Source organism: Dermacentor variabilis, chromosome 1, assembly GCF_050947875.1.
Source record: "Dermacentor variabilis isolate Ectoservices chromosome 1, ASM5094787v1, whole genome shotgun sequence".
Classification (NCBI taxonomy): Eukaryota; Metazoa; Arthropoda; class Arachnida; order Ixodida; family Ixodidae; genus Dermacentor; species Dermacentor variabilis.
This window is the reverse complement of record NC_134568.1, coordinates 274643662-274662863: the sequence shown is the minus strand read 5'-3', so window position 1 is coordinate 274662863 and position 19202 is coordinate 274643662. Positions and strand designations below refer to the sequence as shown.

General features: G+C 47.3%; 1 protein-coding gene across 1 annotated transcript in view; it reads right to left on the bottom strand.

The window, feature by feature from the left end:
- Positions 1-19202, bottom strand: part of LOC142564867 (uncharacterized) — a 262653-nt gene that overhangs the window by 9827 nt on the left and 233624 nt on the right. Inside the window, exons 4-5 of the mRNA XM_075676059.1 lie at positions 9603-9874; positions 3635-3762 (exon numbers count right to left, since the gene is read on the bottom strand). Of these exons, the coding sequence (XP_075532174.1) occupies positions 3635-3762; positions 9603-9874 (400 nt within the window). The remainder of the gene's footprint in view (positions 1-3634; positions 3763-9602; positions 9875-19202) is intronic.

The window sequence follows — 19202 nt, the reverse complement described above, 5'->3', positions numbered from 1 at the left end:
ATCTCCGCCGGTATCGTAGGCCTGCCTACGGCGTACTTGACGCCCGGATGTTGTCTACGCGTGTGCGGCTCCTTTGTAGGCTGATGCACTTGTATGGCAGCGGTTTTCGCCGACCGGCTTCACAAGACATTCTTCGGCTTCCTGGCCGTGTATTCGAGCGTTCGTCATCGCTCTTCATTGCTGGCGACAGCGCGGGACAGGTGGAAGGGAGAACCCGCCATACGGAGGTCTGCGCGCCAGGTGTACTCCGGCAGAGTAGCAATGCTTAAGGAAGCTTCGCCGTACGAGGAGACGAGGCGCAGAACCGTTTCCGTGCAGACGTGTGGAGAATACAGCATTGAAGAGACCGCAATCGCAAGCTTTGAGACAGTGGTCATGCCCCACAGAAGGTGATGCACTGTAGAAGCCCAGAGGCGTCCAAGAAAGTCGTCAGGCTCTGGTGAGTGCGTGCACAGCATTTAACTGAGTCTGGGGAGAAGACGAGCCCTGCCGCGGAGTCTTCAGTGAACCCCAGATTGCCGAATGTGGATGGGAATCCCTACGTGGCTGCAGCGGTGTGTGTGTGCGTATGCGCGCACCGGAGGAGAAGATGGTCAAGTGTACCCACCACGCCGCAGTCTCGGCACGCGCTCGGTGGTGCGAGGAAGTGTTTATGGTACCAACCCACCGTACAAGCCTATCTCGCGCGAAGGCATAACGGCGCAGTGCGTCGCAATGGCGAGAGCGCACGTGTGTTGGATGGAGGCGGCGGGTTCCTTGCAGTAAGTTCGGCATCAGCGTCGATGGTGATGCGATGAGTCATTGCTCCTGTCTATCATACTCTTCATTTTTCCCTTACCCTGCCGTGTTTCGCGAACGCTCTGCCAGCAGGCTTACCTTGTATACGAGCGCATGCTGACTATACCGGACTAGTCGCTTAATCAGCGGAGCGCTACTCCTGGATACTTGTTGTTCTTGATTCCGTTGAACGCTGAACTAATAGTGCAGTTTTCTGTTTGATGTGGTCCTCAAATAGGGGCTTAGGTAATAGGTTCCAAGAGAGGTTATTGCAGTTGTCTTAGCGACATTTACTTATTGAGGGATCCGCGATCAATAAACAAATGCCGCCTTAGGTATACCTAGGTATAACAAAGTGAATGGACTACTTTTCTAATTATTGACTTAAATGGAATACCTTCAATTCTAAAGTAGAAGAGTGTATTGGGAAACATCCCAACAAATTGTTTTCGTTCAGATGCTGAATTGAATGCTGGGATTTCACGTGCCAAAATCACGATTTTACTATGGCGCACGCCGTAGTGGGGGACTCCGGATTATTTTTGACCACCAGAGGGTTTTTAACGTGCCCCCGATGCACGGAACACAGGCGTTATTGCATTTTGCGCCCATCGAAATTAAGAGGTCTGCTGTTGGCTAAAATGTATTTTTAATTCCGAAGAGAAGCATGCGAAATCTAGAAAAATATCATGTGACAATGCGCTTGCGCACAGCGAAGTTAGTGCCCCTAGCAGCTTCGAATGAATAATTACTGCTTGTCGCAGATAAGATGCATGATTACACCTTAAGATGCACTGATGAATCCAAGACAACGGCCTTGGCATCCAATTTTTAGACCGCAGCTTTTAGGCGGCCGTTCCTGCGGCGAGCGTCGGCGGCGGCGTAACCGAGTGTGAGCACAGCGAAAGATGAAAGCAAACACAGAGCGCAGCGGGGGTATGCAAGACGCGAGGAGGAAAGCGGAGAGGCGGGTGCAGCGGAACCATGAGGCGTAAAGCGGAGGAGGGTATGGCGATAGCGTGAGAAGAAAAGCGCAGTGCGACGATGCTGGCTACGAGATGGCACCAGGGGAGCGGTCGGAGATCTTTGTTCGATACGAGTTATGTTCGGTTGCTGCAACGTCACAAAGTGGCAGTATGCAAAATTTCTGAGAACGGGGCGGAGAGAGCAGCCAATCGGCAAGCGGTGAACTCCCCGGAAGTTTACTTCCCTCGTTTGTCGTCCGCTTGGAGACCGTTTACTGTAAATCGAAATGTTTCTCGTCTTCCAATGAATGAAATCTTTATCTCAAAAATATATTTGTTTCTTCTCAAGCTGAAACACGTTTTCAAACAGTAGTACGTGTATCTACTGCAATTTATAATTATTAGTTTCTCTGCGTCGTCCCTAGGTGGTGTCGCGCACAGCGAGAAGAAAAAAGGAAAAAAAAAGAACGACGGGAACAGTGGCGCACTTTTCAAGAGGCAACAACAACACTCCAGGGGCTCGCTGGCATCGATGAAGGGGCCGATTTCGGTGTAAAACCAGCGCACTATTTGTTTCGAGAAACAAAAGCGACGCCGGAATTCGCTTTCTGTCATTTCTTCAAACGCGTTTCGCACCGCCACCCACTCTCCTTCCTCCTCGGGCAACGCCAGCGCAACAACCTAAGTTCCCAACGCAAGCGCCATTTTTCTTGAATTAAACTATGGATTGGATCCGAACGTGCAATTCAGCTGCCGAAGCCGCCGTTCGGATCCAATCCAATCCACCAGACATGCCATGCGAAGCCGGTCCCGTAACGAGCCATGATCGCTCCAAACTTCTCAACTCCCATCGCGTTCGGCGCCTAGCAGACGATGTGCTCGGTGGCAGGATGATTGACTGGAGCGTGTCGTCGTTTTGACGTCACCAAAAACGTGTCTGCGCGCCGCGGCTTGCGACGTCGGCGCGGAGTAGGCCAATCGCGCGCGCCGGCAAACGCACGAACGCGCCGAACAACAATCTCCGATCGTACCACCCCAGAGTAGCGCGCGTCGTCTGGAAGGTGTGTCGGCGGCGGCTACTGTGAATCGCGCCCAGGCGTCACCCACGCGTTGGCTCTCGTGATGTCCAGATTAGCGAGGAAATCGCGCCGCACCTCGCTCCGAGGCAGATGGTCCGCACCATCCAATATATAACAAAATAAAAACACGTATAGAGCTGCGCTCATATTTCGCATTAGGGAGTTTTGTAATCGTCGGGGAATTTTTTTTTTCAGACTCTTGGACGACGGCCATGGGCGTCGATGGCACAAAAAGGCACGAAAGCGTTATTGCGGTATGTCAAATTGACAGCTCTTGGACGCCGTTTAAAGACTCGCTGCGCACCTTCGTAAGTGTGCGAAACTGGGCTCTCTCTCTTGGCTCTCTCTATTTTCATCCATATATGTCCCTCACACAGTGCAGGGTAGCAAACAGGACGTGTGTCTGGCTAACCTCCCTGCCTTCTCTCTTTTCTGTTTTTCTCTCTCTCTCTCTCTCTCTCTTGCCTGATGAAGTACAGGGCCATGGGAGATAACGGTAAAGATTGAATAGTAACACTTAACGCTCTCATAGCGTATTTGCTAATGGCAAATTGTACGAGATCGTTGTGGCAGCGGATGAAGATGCATTCGAGACAGCGGCCGTGGTCATCGCCTGAGAACCATCATGAGAACCTACTCCTGAGAACCATCGCCTGAGAACCTACTCAAGATCCGTCGTTTATTTGTCACACAGAAACGATGGATTGCCATAATAATGCTAATCTGTGTCATTTATATGAGTAAAGAAATAGATATAGATAAGACACGGTAGTAAGAAAAATTGTGAAGGTAATTTTTTATTGTCGTACTGACCGAATTCGTGGCTGCCTCCAGTGGATGGTGGTAGATGGACATTCCATGAGTTGTTTCAAGGTGGCAGGCCAGCTCCCACCAACTTCCACAACGTGCCAGGCACTGAGCGCAGATGGGCAACGGAATGCCTGCACCGGGACAAGGTAAACGAAAAGGTTGCCTTTGCATTCAGAAAACTAGCGGTCTCTTTCGCACTTGCACTGAGTGCAAGTGCTAAAGTGCAAGCTGCTTTCCGGGCGAGTCATGCCACATAGAGAATGGCTATATATACTGGTGGAATTATACGCCGCGTAGGACTGTGCGTCTGGTCGCATGGTGATGGTCCCTTCTCATATGTTCTACGTAGTGTACATGCATATTCTGTTACAATCGCATCTGAGCATTTAACTTTTGTACTCCATGAAAGCTGCAGTCATGAGAAAGAAGTTACTCTGACAAGGGAGTAAACTAACCAATTTTAAAGGGAAACGTTCTTTGCGAACCCTCGTGGACTTTTTTCATCGTGGCTGGGTCCTGCTGCTGCCTTGCCTAGTCGCTCCGAAGCAGGACAGAACTACAAGCTTTACTGCCCTTACAGGTTTGCTGGCCTGCTGGTCTTGTTTCCTCCGGAATTACTCAGTGATAAAACAAATTATACATAAACAATGACATTGCATAAATTTACGCCATCTAGAGCACAATTGTATTAAAGCAAACCTTCCTATGCCTACTTCCCTCACGTGCCACTTGAGTCCAGTGCTGGGAACATGCGGAGGTGCAACTTCGTCGCCGTCAACCTGACAGAGACGGGTGGCCAAAGTTCGACGTTCTACAAGTTTATGCAAGTATGACTGTAAACTTGTTGGCTGAGTGGGGCTGCAGATGGGGAATAGAGGGATGGGAATTTTAGGGATGATAGAAATATATAGCGTCTGCTCCCGGACTGGCGACGACGAGAAAGTGAAGAAACAGGAACGCTAGGCGCAATACGCATGGAAGTTTAAAAGACTTGATGTAATCGTCCTAGACGCATTTGACACTGCACGCTCGTCGTGCTGGTATACTTACAAACTGTTTAATAAAGCGTCGATGACGATTGCTAGCTGCCATAGTGGTTTCGCAAAAATGTGACAGTGGACTCTAGAGCTCAACCTAGCACCCCGTGTTCAAGCCTAAGCATACTTTAATTTCTAAATGGAAGAACAAATCAGTACTAGCAGACGAGGCTGTAGGTGTGGTAGGGTTTATGCAGCTTACATAGTGTCGTTGGAACGAATAACCCATTTACGCGTTGATTTAACGTACGGGGGCTTTGAAGTAGTTCTAAATGTGAATCTTGTCTTCTTGAGCCTTTCTAAAGCCTGGTAATTCAAATGTACTCATTCGTTCCGTGAGCGTGAATCAAGCTGACTGCGACGAAGAAGGACCTGAATTGTGAACGACGTGCTGTCCCGGGAGGACAGGAATGCATTATTGACAACGGCATGACATTTTAAGTCTGTGTTCACAGTAATGACAGCGCAGCTGAACGTTAATCGAAAATGAGATAGGCGAGCGAACAAAATTAGCGAACAGGGAAACAGATTTGCATCCAATGCAGTTGTTAAATCTTTAAAAAAAAATTGGGGTTGCCCAAAGTTTGCCGAATCAATTAAAGCGCCAAGGGATGAACATACTAATGATTAGATAGCTTCCACAAAAATTAACTTTCCAATCGCTTCTTTGTAGCTCGTGTTGTTTCATAACTGCACACAAATCAAGTCTTCTCTCCAAGGTTTGCTAAAATTTGGTTGATATTAAGCTTATTTTTTTACCTAGAGGTTTTCAAAGAGAAAGGAACAAATATATTTTTTATCAGACACTGATCAGAATGAGGTTCTCTGTGCGTGGGTGACGTACATTATTTACGTGACCGTAAAAGATTTCACTAAAATATTTGCTCAGTTTTTTTCTTCTCTTTTTTTAGGTTTTAGGGGTTCGTCTTACTCCAAGAGGATGTCGGAAGGATCGGTCATCGTCTGAGTTTTGTAATCCTATCATGGCCTTGTACGAGGCTGGGAGTTCACTTCTTTACTAGTTCTGCTGGAATGTTCATGGCGGCTCAGAGAACCTGCCACATTAATGACGCGCTTTCCAAAACAATCCTTCCTTCAAAACAATTTCCAAAACAATTTCCTTCGTTCGCACCAACTATGGTAAGTAGTCATTACACTTTTAAGCTTTATCTCTGTGGAACACATTACCATTCCCTTTAAAATTGTTCAAAGCTCACAGATTTCGTACAGAACTTAAGCATTTTCTTTTAGCTTCCTCCGACTTTATCATATGAGTGTAGTATGAGTTGTATTATTAACTTTCACTTTGTTTCTCTATTTGTCTCCCGCATTTTTTTCTTTTTTTTTCTTCTTAAGCTATTTTTGTGCTTTCACCTTTTGTTGACTAATCCGAAGCCTTGTTATTGTTTAATACATTCATCTGCTGCTTTTCTGTTCATTTATGCCTTGTCTACTAAAACCATTATTGTCGTAAATTTTACATGTTGCGATTGTTTGCATCATTAATGCTAAACATCTTGCACAGGAGGTCCCATTTCCGTTTCTAACTAGGGGACCTACTTTTGTATATACTTATGCTGTAATTATCCCCATTTTTGTCATGAATAAAACTGATTCTGATTCTAATTTGATTCTGATGCGTGGTTAGTCAAAAACGCCTGTCGTCCACCATATGCGAGATGTTCGCTCTTGGGAAGGACCGGGCCATCAGGCTAGGAAATATCAGTACCCATTAGGAACCCCGAAGCCCTTTCGATGGCAGCAGGATTTGAGCCTGGCGTTTCCGACACACATGGTGGACATCCTGTCTGTTAAGGCCTATTTGTGGCTCTTATGTGTGTAAAGATTCTCATACGTAAGGTCGAAGGAAATGTGACCGTAAAAACATTCTTTAGCAATCCCTGCTACTGGCTCGCCGTTAGTTCGCTACTGTGTTAGGCACTATTCTAGCCGTCAGTGTAAAGTCGACAAACAACTTACGAGAAAGGTTACAAAAGTTCACCATCATCATCATTTATGCCCCCTGTAGGACGAAGGCCTCTCCCTGCGATCTCCATTTACCACTGTCCTGAGCCAACCGATTCCAACTTGCACCTGCAAATTTCCTAATTTCATCACCCCACCTAGTTTTGTGCTGTTCTCGACTGCGCTTCCCTTCTCTTGGCACCAATTCTGTTACTCTAATGGTCCACCGATTAGATATCCTACGCTTTACATGGTCTGCCCAGTTGCCTTTTAAAAATTGGTGTCAATTAGAATATCGGCTATCCCCGTTTTCTCTCTGATCCACACCGCTCCCTTCCTGTCTCTTAACATTACGCCTAACGTTTCCCGTTCCATTGCGTTTTGCACGCTCCTTAAATCGTTCTCGAGTTTCGTTGTTAACCTCCAAGTTTTTGTCCCACACGTTAGCACATGTAGACTACGGTAATTGTGCACCTTTCTTTTCAATGATAGCGGTAAGCTCCCAGTCAGGATCTGGCAATGCCTGCCGTGTGCTCTACAACCCATTTTTATTCTTCTGTAATTTTCTTTCTCATGATCAGGGGTAATTGACCTGTGAGTAATTGACCAAAATAAACGTACTCCTCCACAGACTCTTGAGGCTGACTGGCGGTCCTGAACTCTTGTTCTCTTGCCCGGCTATTGATCATTATCTTTGTCGTCTGCATAATAATCTTCAACTCCACTCTTATATTCTTCCTGTTAAGGTCCTCAACCATTCCTTATAACTTGTCCCCAGTGTTGCTGAACAGGACAACGTCATCTGAGAATCGAAGGTTGCTGAGATATTCGCCGTTGATCCTTACTTGAATAGCTTGAATACTTCTCCCTAGCAAGCAGTGAATAGCATTTGAGAGATTGTGTCTCCCTGCCTCATCCCTTCCTTGATAGGTAACTGTCTCCTTTTCTTGTGGAGAACCAAGGTAGCTGTGGAATATGTGTAGCTATTTCCCAAGATATTCACGTACACCCTGCACTCATTGATTACGTAATGCCTCTGTGACTACTGTTATCTCTACGGAATCAAATGCCTTTTCATGATCTATGAAAGCCATATAGAGAGGTTGATTGTACTCTGCAGATTTCTCGTCTTCCTGATTGATGACATGGATGTGATTTATTGTAGAATATACCTTCCTGAAGCCAGCCTCATGTGGCCCTTCTTCTACTGGAAATTATCTTGGAGAATATTTTATAGAATACCGAAAGCAAGCTAATAGACCTATAATTTTTCACTTCTTTAACGTCTCCCGTCTTGTGAATTAGTATAATGTTGTCATTCTTCCAGTTCTCTCGTACACTTGAAGTCGTGAGACATTGCGTGTAAAGGTCTACAAGGTTTCCAAGCGTGATGTCTCCACCATCTTTGATTAAATCGACACAAACTGCATACATTTTAAACAGGTTTGGTGACTATGACATCCACATAGAGACCTTGTTCTCTGTATTGTATGTATGTGTATTGTGTGTGTTCTCTCTATTGTGTGTATTGTGTACCGGTACGATCATGTCAGCTGCAATGACAGCTCTAATGACGCCGCTTGCGGTTCTTCATGCGCTCTAATTATTTTTTGTTCTGTGTTTGTTTCCACAGGTTTAAACAGGTGTGGTGACTATGACATCCACGCAGAGACCTTGTTCTCTGTATTGTGTTAGTTCAGCCAGCTCGGCATTGAAGCTGACATGACCGGTGCGATCATGTGAGCTGCAATGACAGCTCTAATGACGCCGCTTGCGGTTCTTCATGTGCTCTAATTATTTTTCGTTCTGTGTTTGTTTCCAGTCTTATGGTCACCACTGATAGCTGCTTACACCGTGAGCCAGTCGTTGTACACTAGTCTTAACATCGACAGATTTTTTATAGCAGTCATTAAGTACTTGCGTAGTCCGTACTGAGACTGCCTAACTTGAACACAGTGAGACTGACAAATTGGTTCGCATGATATAAAGCAAGAGTTTTTTAAAGAACCATTCAAATAGCATCGATACTTTTTGAGACTTTCAACCCGAGTAAATTAATAAGCACATCGAATTGTCCGTCGTCAAATAAGCGTAAGTTCGTTGCACAATCTCACGATAATAACTATGACGTATGCTTCTACCAAACATTGGCCAGTATAAAAATAATTAAATTATGGGGTTTTATGTGCCAAAACCATTTTCTGATTATGAGGCACGCCGTAGTGGAGGACTCCGGAAATTTCGACCACCCGGGGTTCTTTAACGTGCACCTAAATCTAAGTACACGGGTGTTTTCGCCTCCATCGAAATGCTGCCGCCGTAGCCATGATTCGATCCCGCGACCTCGTGCTCAGCAGCCCAACACCATAGCCACTGAGCAACCACGGCGGGTATTGCCCTGTATATTTAGACAGTATGTTTCAACTTAGATGCGGAACTTTACTCTTTACACTTCATCGTTTATTTGTGGCGTAAAGCCGAACAAAGAAAGCGAAAAGGAAAGGCACCATCCATGGAGGGAGGGAGGGAGAGAGAGAGAGAGAGAGAGAGAAGAAGAAGAAGAAGAAGAAGAGGTGGAAAAAAAAAAGAAAGATACGCTCTGATCATCACTCAGAGAAGCAACGTTGAAACCTACAGCCTCCCTCGCTTTTGATAAAATCGATGATGCTAGGCTGTGATCATCTTGCAGTAGCAAGAGACGGGGTTTGTCTCACGCAATCTAGGAACTTCTTGTTTTCAAGCATACATCGGGTTCAGTTGCAGGTCCTGAGTTTTGCGGCTGATCAGTGACAAGACCTCAATGCACGCTTCGACGTCTTCAAAGGAGGATGAGGGAGGGACCTAAGAAGGGGGCGCGGGGAGCTACGCCTTCGAGGAGCAATGCGCACTTGAGCTCGTCGATCTGCTCAGCCGGCAGGCCGGACTACCACCACCGCCGGGACCAATTTCACGACAGAGCGAGCGCTCACCGGGCGGCGACTCGGCCGGAAAGAGTCCGACCACGTGGCAGCGGCAGGTGAAGCGCAGTCGGCAACGGTGGCGCTTGTGGTCCAGCAGCTTCTGCAGGCCCGGAAACACCTCCCGGCAGTTGCCGCAGATGAGGATGTCCGGCTCGGCGTACGTGTGCAGCTTCTTCTTGGCAACACCCTTGTTGCCGCCGATGGCGCTGGCTGGCCGGAAAGCGAGCGGCTCGGTGCGGGCGCGCTTCACCGGGGAGCCCAGCTGCCGGGGGGTGGCGAACCTGCGAGGAGCACGTAGCGCCGCGACAGCGAGTGCACTGCGTCAGCTCGGCGAAATGTTGTTAACCGCGCGCTTCTGGCCACTGCTAGAAGAGCGCGTCCTGATTGGACAGCATGTGCGTGGGTGGCGAAAGATTTAGTGGTTGTGCGAGCAAAATTACATCACGTGAGGTATCTGTCGTCGCTCAATGGATACCTTCACACGTAGGAATCGCCGGAAATGAAGAAGCTGATCGGCTCGCTTCAAGTTGCGCTCATAACAACTGTGACTGCCCAGAAATTCTGTGCAAGCTTGATGACGCTCGTCTCCTGATACGTCGCCACCTACTTAAGCAGCATCCAGATCAGCGTGTCGCAAATGGAACGTTCCCGCCCCGTGTTCGTGGTCGAGGCTTGCCTCGTCGCGCTAGAGCACAACTGCTCAAGCTGAGGGTTGGTTGCGTGAACGTGCACGAACGTTTATACAGACAAGGGCGTGTGGCAAGTCCATTCTGTGCGTCTTGTGGCTGCTACGAGACACTTCAGCACCTTATATTTGAGTGTCCCGCTTTCAGTGCGCAGCGCATGTCGCTAGTGAGAAACTATCACCTCCTTGGCCTGCGGTGTGCGACACTCGAGGAATGCTTATACCCCAGTGGTTGTGCATCTAAACGTGATCAGGCCCATCGCGCCCTACTAACCTTTCTGGAGCTAACTAACTTAAGTTCACGTTTGTAGCGTGAACGTTCAACATTCTGTAGTAGCGTGACCTTCAGTGACCGGCCCTACTGTGTGTGATCTGTACTGTGTCCTAACGCTTCTTCCTTCGAAGATGGGAAGTGGCGGGTTTAAACACCTTGTAGTGTATATTGTGAACCGACTACCAGTGAAACGGTGATTGCGTGCAGCTATACTTGGCGTCTCATCGTGGAGCGCACAATTAGCCGCGTAGCAAACTAGCCATGGATGTGATTGATAATTGTGGAGGCTGTTCGATGCGGCGTCACTTTAATTCCGGCTGCAGAGTCGAAACTCGGCGGAACAACGAGCTAGTGTACTGTGTTCTCCTTTAGTCTTTAGATTTGTCCTGTTGCTCTTCCTTTCCTCTTTCCTCCCTTCCTTCCTATCTTCCATTTCTGTGTTGCTGTCACCTCCCTTCAGAAGAGTAGGCAGGCGTTGTGCCCCTTCCGGTGGCAGTTGCCAGCCTGCTCCTCGCCTTCCCTTTCCTGTTAACTGTATATATGTGTATATGTGTTCAAAACAAATAATAATAATAGTGGTTGTGCTAAAGCAACAAGAGTCCTATTCTGCAGTTTCTTCGTTTTGACGCGCTCGTCCAGGCACTCCCCGGATTTCCTTCCTTTCTTCTTTTTTTGTTTACTACATTCAAACACACTATTGGTTCCCCGCTTCCGGCTAACATTGCTTTGCAGTGGGTGAACAAGAGGATTCTGCACTGCTCCAAACGCGCTCTAGCGAGGACTAGCGCGGGCGTCAGTGATGTCGTCGAGACCAGCGAAAGCACTGGTGACGACACCTTTCGAACAGTTACGAGTCATCCTATTCGCCCGCTGGAAAGCGCACAACTCGACTGCGCGTCCAGTCACAGTGAGATATATTGCGTGAAAAGGCTGTTCCTTCTGGAACTTGAAATAGGATGAACTCATTAAACATACAGAGATGAAAGAAACAGCATGAGAACAAGGAAGAAAAAGAAAGAAGGGACACAACACTGTTGTCCTTGCTTGTATCTTTATGTTATCTTACTTTTTGTTATATTTTGTTGTGCACCAACTACACAATGTTGTCACAGAGTATATTATATGGCCGAAATGAAATTTTACAACGTATGGGATGCAACGACCGCACACATTCTTCCCTTCATATTTCACTGCTCTACACGCGTGTGTCGACGAACGCCCTACTGGTGGCGGCCTTTCTAAGTGCACCCGGGAAAGCAGGCAGCCGTGCGCCGTAGTTTTCTGGGTCGTACGTAGTTCGTGTGTCTCTGTTTTATTCCCGTTTTCGGAGCGAAATAAGCAGCACCCGTCTCATGTGCGTGGTGTCCAAAACTTCAAGGCATGTCGAAGAACAATTGCTGCGCGGTGGGGTGCTCAAATACCTGAAGAATCTTGCCCGCGAAACGGCTCTAATCATTCCCCGCGAGGCCTCATCAGCGGGAACAACGGCAGCAATGGACCACCGCCGTTCGACTGGAAATTTCTCGTTCTCACGTTTTCTTTTGTCATGGGCTCTTGTTGAGCTCGATCATGTTTGCACGGGCAAGCGATGTACTTCTTAATGACACTTGCCCCTTCCACGGACTGCCGATTCTTTACCGTGTTGCTCTAGCTAGGGTGCAGGACCTTACGAGTGCATCGTGTTGCTTGTTAAAGCTGCTGAGGCTTGCAAAGACTGATTTTGTTGGTTTTACGTGACCAGGTAAATTCGTCGCACCAGCTTTCACGCAGTTCATGTTTTTGGATTTATATTTATGCATAGCTTTGCGCATGCTGAACTGTTGCTAGTTGCTTCATGCAGAACTGTTGTTGATTTTTTTTAAGTACCAGGACCTCAGTTCGCCTCGTTTGTAAGGGGCTTAAATAAAGCTGTGTTTTATCGGAATGATTATAGGCAAGTGCTTTCTTAACAAACAGCTTTATTCTTTTCGTCCGTGAATATCTTCAGTATTGTGAATGCTTGAGACATATTATCATTATTATTATTTGCACACTCTCAAGGCACGAGGGCATTACAGGTAGGAGTGAGGAGTACATATGAAGTCGTTGGCAATCTCCTTGAAATGAGTGGTGTCACGTGTGGCAGCGATGGAAGGCGGGAAGGTGGCGGCGAACGCTATGCACGGAGACGAACTTTCTGGTAGAAACACGGCCTCTTGCGTGGGCCGCGATGCGGCGGAGGTGAGCGCCATCTGGAGGTGTTGCAAGGAAGCGGGCGCGTGGACAGTTTATGAATGGTAGAAACGCTGGAAAAGGGGTTAGTGCTTGAGTTTTCGCGTAACGGAATTATGTTTTCTCGAGTATTGAAATTACAATCCGATGCTATCATGTCTCTAGGTTGTATGTAATTCGTACTTTCCAATTTTACTGACGTATTTTACTTTGAGCAATTCAATTATTTCAGTAACTGCTTTCCGCTACACGGAGGGTCTGCGTGGTTGGGTATACAGGGATATTTGCACGGTTCGGAACTATGTTTGCCGAGACGGCAGATGACGCTGGACGTGGGACGCCGACGCCGTAATTTACGAGGCCCTGAACGCTATCGCGTTAAACTTAATCCAGAGTTTCCCACTAAGACGTGCCTCATAATTGGATCGTAGTCATAATAAGAATGTTTAGTGTTTCTGCTATACGCTCGACGTCATGCCGTCTCCGCAGTCGTCGAGTTGTCATCGTCGGGCCAACGCCTGAATCTAATTTTCATAATTTTCGCCGTCAGTATGGTGAGGACGACGCTGCGCCCACACATGCACACATACAAAAAGAAGTAAGGAGAAACAATTACAATTACATACAATTAGCAGAGTTTCTAGAACCTTGAACCAATCACATAGTATTATTTTTCATCATGCGCATAAAAAAGGCGAAACAAGAAACGTTTCAGAGTTCTTTGCCGTACCCTGTCAACCGGGCTTGCTTTCGCGAAACTTGACGGCCGGCGAACGGCATGATGCGCAATACCGTAAGGCTTGATGCTCAATTAATAGCGTAAGGCTCCAGTTATCTTGGAGAATATTTCTGAATGCGGAAGTTGGAGCACCTTTTCTTATGCCCTCTCTTTCCCCACTGTCATCGCAACCCCCATCGCTACCAGGGTACGGTATGCTTCATCATCATCAGTGTTCCGCATATAGCGGGTGCACCACAATGCGTGTGAAACATTTTTTTTATCTACCTAGCACACCTATTCTACCCAGTGCCCAAGTGATTTTTCTTTACACATTTCTGTTGATTCATTTAAGAACGTAACTTACGGTTGTCGTGCCAACGTTCTCTGTTAGACACTGATATCTACACACGCATTTCTAATATGTACGTGCTGTTGCACGTAAAACCAAAGAAATCTCTGTAGCATGGCATTCTTTCCCACAAAGGCACATTTTGTCGATAAGTCAACATTTGCGAACTCTCGCACGTGCGCACGCTTGCAGAACTCTTCAGCCATGTCTGCAGAAACATGTAGAATATGTAACATATAAGAATAAGAAATGTAAAGAGATGTAAAGAACATGTGAGTGTATGTGACGAACGAATAGTCAACCAGAGGTGTGCTTATAACTTTCGCAACGTACAAGACATGACGTCTTTATTGCTGCGTTCTCTCTAATTAAAAGCAACGAGATAGGATCTAGTAAAAGCGCGTATACATATATAAAAATAGGGAGAGAGACAAAGAAAGGAAAAGCAAGGAAGCAGGGGAGGTGACGGGGAGGGTGAGCGGAAACCAACACTGGTCATAAAATAATTCGAAGTCAGAGACCCGTGTGTCGAATGGAATGCAGTTTGCTCCCCCCACGCCGTGCTCCCGACGGTTTTTGTTCCCGCCTTTGCATTCATTCGTTAGCTTTGGGCATTATTTTTAAAGCATTCTAGTAGCCCGTACTTTGAAGCCCGTAGAAATCTCGCGAAAGTTAATTGCGCATAAAATGGGTCCACCGTGACAACAAAATTTATATCGCACATCGGCCGGATCCCAGCGCGGCAAAAGCAGGGCGAACTGACGCAATAAAAGAAATAAAACGGCAACAAAATGGGAAGAAGCAAGGAGATGGTGGGAAGAAAGGAAAGTAAAAAGGAAAGACAACTGCCCCTATTTTGTCTCCATGCCCTTGGTTAATGTCCCGCATGCACGGGAAGCCTGATGGTCGCGCGAAATGTCGCCAGAAGAATCAAAAGAAAGAACGAAAGCGGAGGTAGAGTCTGGAGAATGAAATAAGTATGAAATTAAAGCTCTCGCCACGGTTTCGGTGCTCCAACGACGACGCCTGCTTTCAGTTTTCATCGTTTGACTTTTGCGTGTGTGTTCGTACACGCGTGCGTTCGGGACAGGGAAGTGTGAACGCATGGGCAGTTGGTAGTCACCCCCCTCCCCAGGCAGCGACATTATATACGTAAAAAAAAAAGAGAATGGAAGGTAGAGTGAAGCTGACAAAATGGACAGAAAGGGCACGCGGTGGGAGCCAGCGATTAGAAGCGTAACGGAAGCGAATAAAAATAAAATGACAGCGGCTGCAGCGCGTGCACACAAACGCGCGCACGCGGCGAGCTGGCGGGGAGCAAGCAACCTGGAAAAAACGGCTCCGTTTCGAAGGGAGCATGCACCGCAGCCGTAAAAACGGGGGGCTGCGGCAGCCAAGATTGTTAGCGGCCACTGATACGGAGGCCGCGGGAACGCGTCCGAGCGTGCGGCGGCGACGCACCGGGTCGTGCGCGCTTAGAACAGCCAAGCCTCCTAAACGCCCCCATATTTCACGCTGGCGCGAAGCTCGACCGCCGCGAGCTCGCTGGGAGAAAGCGAACAAGAAGGGGACGAAAGTGACGCAAACAGTAGCCGGAAAACAAGGGGGGGGGGGGGAGGGAAATAGCACAAAGGAGCGCGACGAAGAAAACCTTTCTGGAGGAGCAAAACTGCCACTGGTTTTCGTGGTTCAGGGCTTTCTTTTTTCTTTCTCTCGACGTCGTTTTGGTTCTTGTCTTTTAGCTGTGCGCCGTGTCTTCCACGCAAGGACGCGCTGCCGACCCTCCCTATATGCGCGCCATTCAGCGCGTTCATTTCCATGGCCGCAGTGTACGAGTGCAGCGACTGCGAGAGTAAACAGGCCTTTGTTCTTCAACTTTGTTCTTCGAAACTGTGCGCGGGCCATTTTCGCCCTCTCTTTCGAGCTCGGAACAGCGACGCAATACAGCCAGGACGCCGGTTTAAGCGCCGCCGTCCTCCTGAAGTGGGCGCGGACGCGGCGGGGGGCGCACGCGAGCAAGTCGTGCGCCCGTCACCACGTCGACGCTGAATCGCTCTGTGATAGGAGAACGGCAGATTCGTTCCTCCAAATTCTTTTTTCGAGAAGTGCATGGTGAACCGCTCAGCATAGCGCTACGCAGGATTAAGAAAGTTTTCAAATATACCGTACAGGCTGTACCGACCATCGTCTTGGTACACTTCATGCCGTAGACTATGCTAAAGCTTTTCCCTTTGCCGTTATCGATTGATGAACAAGCAGCAGCGTTGCCAACCTTTGGTGCTACTTTATCTCGATAACAAAATTTCAAAATTTGTACAGCCTTTAGAAAAAACAAAACAAGAAACTAGCGTCATATGTGTGATGTTGTTACGACATGATTTTTGTTCTAGTACAACTTCAATGTGATTACACTTGCTGATTAATACGAGCCACACATATATTGGAATAATGGGCGCTGGTGTTTAACCACACAAAACACTCATTACCACGATGCGCTACGAAGCGACACCACGGTACATTTTTAATTTCTTTTTTGCAATGTAGAAGTACTGATATGTTCTGAAGACGTTGTTTTCTGTTCTCTTTCTCTTTGCTGAACCGCAGGAAGTTCTTGGCTATACATTAGTCTGGCTTGAAATGAGCTAGCATTATTGAACAAGATATAGAAATACTAAATGTGCTTTGTTCTTGTTATGTATTAAATTATGAGATACTGAGAAAATGGGCCACCGAGGAGCCAACTATTCCAAACAACAAAAATAAACCCCAGCTACTAAGAAATATAAAGAAAAAAAACGAAAAAGCGAACGCAGAAAGAAAAAAATATCAAATGGGTAACACATCTCATATATAAGGCATAGAATGCTGTACTATAAAAGTCCTTTTCAGTGAGTTCTTGATTTTAAACAAAACTCCTGAAAGAACTGAATAAGACCTTTAGGTGTGTGACTGTGTTCCTATGGTTGCCATAACTGTCAGTTGGCCATGTAACCTCTCAACAGGTTAAGTTCGAAGGGCAAGGCGACCACCAATTGCAAGTTAACGTGATGTTAAAGCTTAAGTTAAAGTTATCCTGCACGGGCAGAAGGAGTAGGAGATAAAAAGAACAAGAGAGCGGCAAAGACTTTGAGGCACTTAATTCCTTTTAGTGCCGAAGCCCGTTTGGACCAGTGTTATAGAAATTTTTCCTCTGTCAAAGAGCGAACGTCCAGTTTTTCGAGGGCCGTCGCGAGCACTTTTCTTGCCACATTGTAACGGGGACAGTCACAGAGGAGCTGCTTGACGATCTCCTCGCAGCCACAGTTGTTGCAAGCAAGGCTTTCGGCAATTCCAATGCGGAAGAAATAGGCGTTCGTGAATGGCACGCCGAGACACAGGCAGCAAAGAAGTGTTGCTTCCGCGCGTGGTGTCCCTGGTGAAAGACGAAGTTGCAGGCGTGCATCCAACCTGTAGAGACGTGCGTTGGTGAATACACTGCTGTTCCACAGAGTCTGTGTAAGCGCTCGTGCGAGGGAGCGAAGCCTTGTCGATGCATCTGTTCACGACAATGGTATTGCTATAATATGGCCACCATCGTGGGCCGATCGGGCAGGGGTCACCCACACTGTGATTTCCCGATATTCCGCATTGGCCCGGTATCCAGTGGTAGATGATGATGTGCTCCTTGTCGATTGCATGGTGGGGGAGTAGTCAGATGTCTGCGACTAATTGCACGTTAGGTCCGCGGTTGAAAGGGGACAGCAGACACCGGAGAGCTGCCTTCGAGTCACAAAAGATGGACCATGAGTGTGATGATTTGTGACCAATAAATTCCAAAGCAGCACGGATAGCTCTGCAGCCGTCGATGATGTAATGCGAGACGTCTTGAATTTGATGGTGACAGATTTTGCGGGAATTACCACTGCTCCAGCTGAACTTTTGTAGGAAACAGAACCATCCGTGTGAACGTGGATGCATTTCGATGCTTCTCATGTAGGAATGAAAGCAAAGTTTGCTTAAGGGCGAAAGATGTCCCCGTTCTTTTTTTTTTTTTTTTGATACCGGGAATGACAAGGACTTGAAGTGGATGCAGGCAGCACAGTGGTCCTGCTACAGGTGTGGAATTTCATGGTTCCATGGTTGACGGCAATAATCCTGCTAAACGCTAAACTAGGTCGAGCGGCAGCAAGGGAGGGGAGATGATGCGATAGACGTCGGACGAAGTGCCTGATGTGCATCCATAAAGCGTCGACTTGAATGAATGCATTGATGGGGTGGTCATGCCCGATGACTATTTTTGCTGCCATGGATGCACACCTGGTAAGCACCTGGAATGCATACCTGGGACATAGTCGCAGAGCTCGTGCTTGCACGGACTAGAGGGTACGGAGCTTAGTCCTACTGGTCCCAGCCAGTACAGGTGAGCTATAGGAGACCCAGAAACAGTGCGTCATAGAGGCGCACCCCATCTCTTTCCCGTGAGAAATGTGAGAATATGGGTTCCATGGCTAGCTTCGTTTTTTTGTAGGAGATATGAGGACTCCAGGAGAAGTCTCGATCTATTATCACTCCTAGAAAGCGGTGCGTCTCCTCGTAGCTAATGACTGTGCATTAATTCTGACAAAGTATGGTATAATTGCTTTGCGCGTGAAAGCGACCATAGAGCACTTCTCGGAGGACAACTCCAGACCTCGTGCTCAATGATAACCTGATGTTAGCGTGGCAGTTTTTTGAAGTCTGGCGCGCACCCGGGGACGCGTCACTCCTGATGACCAAATGCATGCATGAAGTGAAGTGAAGTGAAGTGAAGTTTATTTTCCTTCTTGTTACAAAGCAGGAAGCCGGGGCTGAACGCTGAAAGGCCTGACGAAGGCCTCAGCTCCCTTGTGCAGATAGACACATGGTCGACACATCATCTGCATTGATCGAAGCATGAACGGATTGAGGAAGGAAATGAGCAAGGTCGATGAGCATGAAGTTAAATTGAGCGGGACTCAAGACTCGACCTTGTGGCACGTCACCATCATCTGTTTGCACAAAAAATTACCTGTCCTTCAAGTAGCTGAATATTAATAGAAAAACAAGGCCACCTATAGCCCTACATCGCCGAAGGCGTTACATAACAAAATAAGTATAAGACGATGGGCAAAACGAGAACAAGGTGAAAGCAGGAGCCAACGTTTCGACAAGTGGACTTCTCTCCCGCCTTGCCCGTGTTGTCCCAAAATAACTATAATTTTTCACGCATACCTAGCAATAGGCAATGTAGGACGAGTTCACACAGATGTCCTAAAATATAAGAAGCACAAATCAAATTCTAATGGTTTTAAATTGTATAGCAGTAGTATGCAATAATTACATGCGAAAAATGAGAGAATTGTTTCCATAAT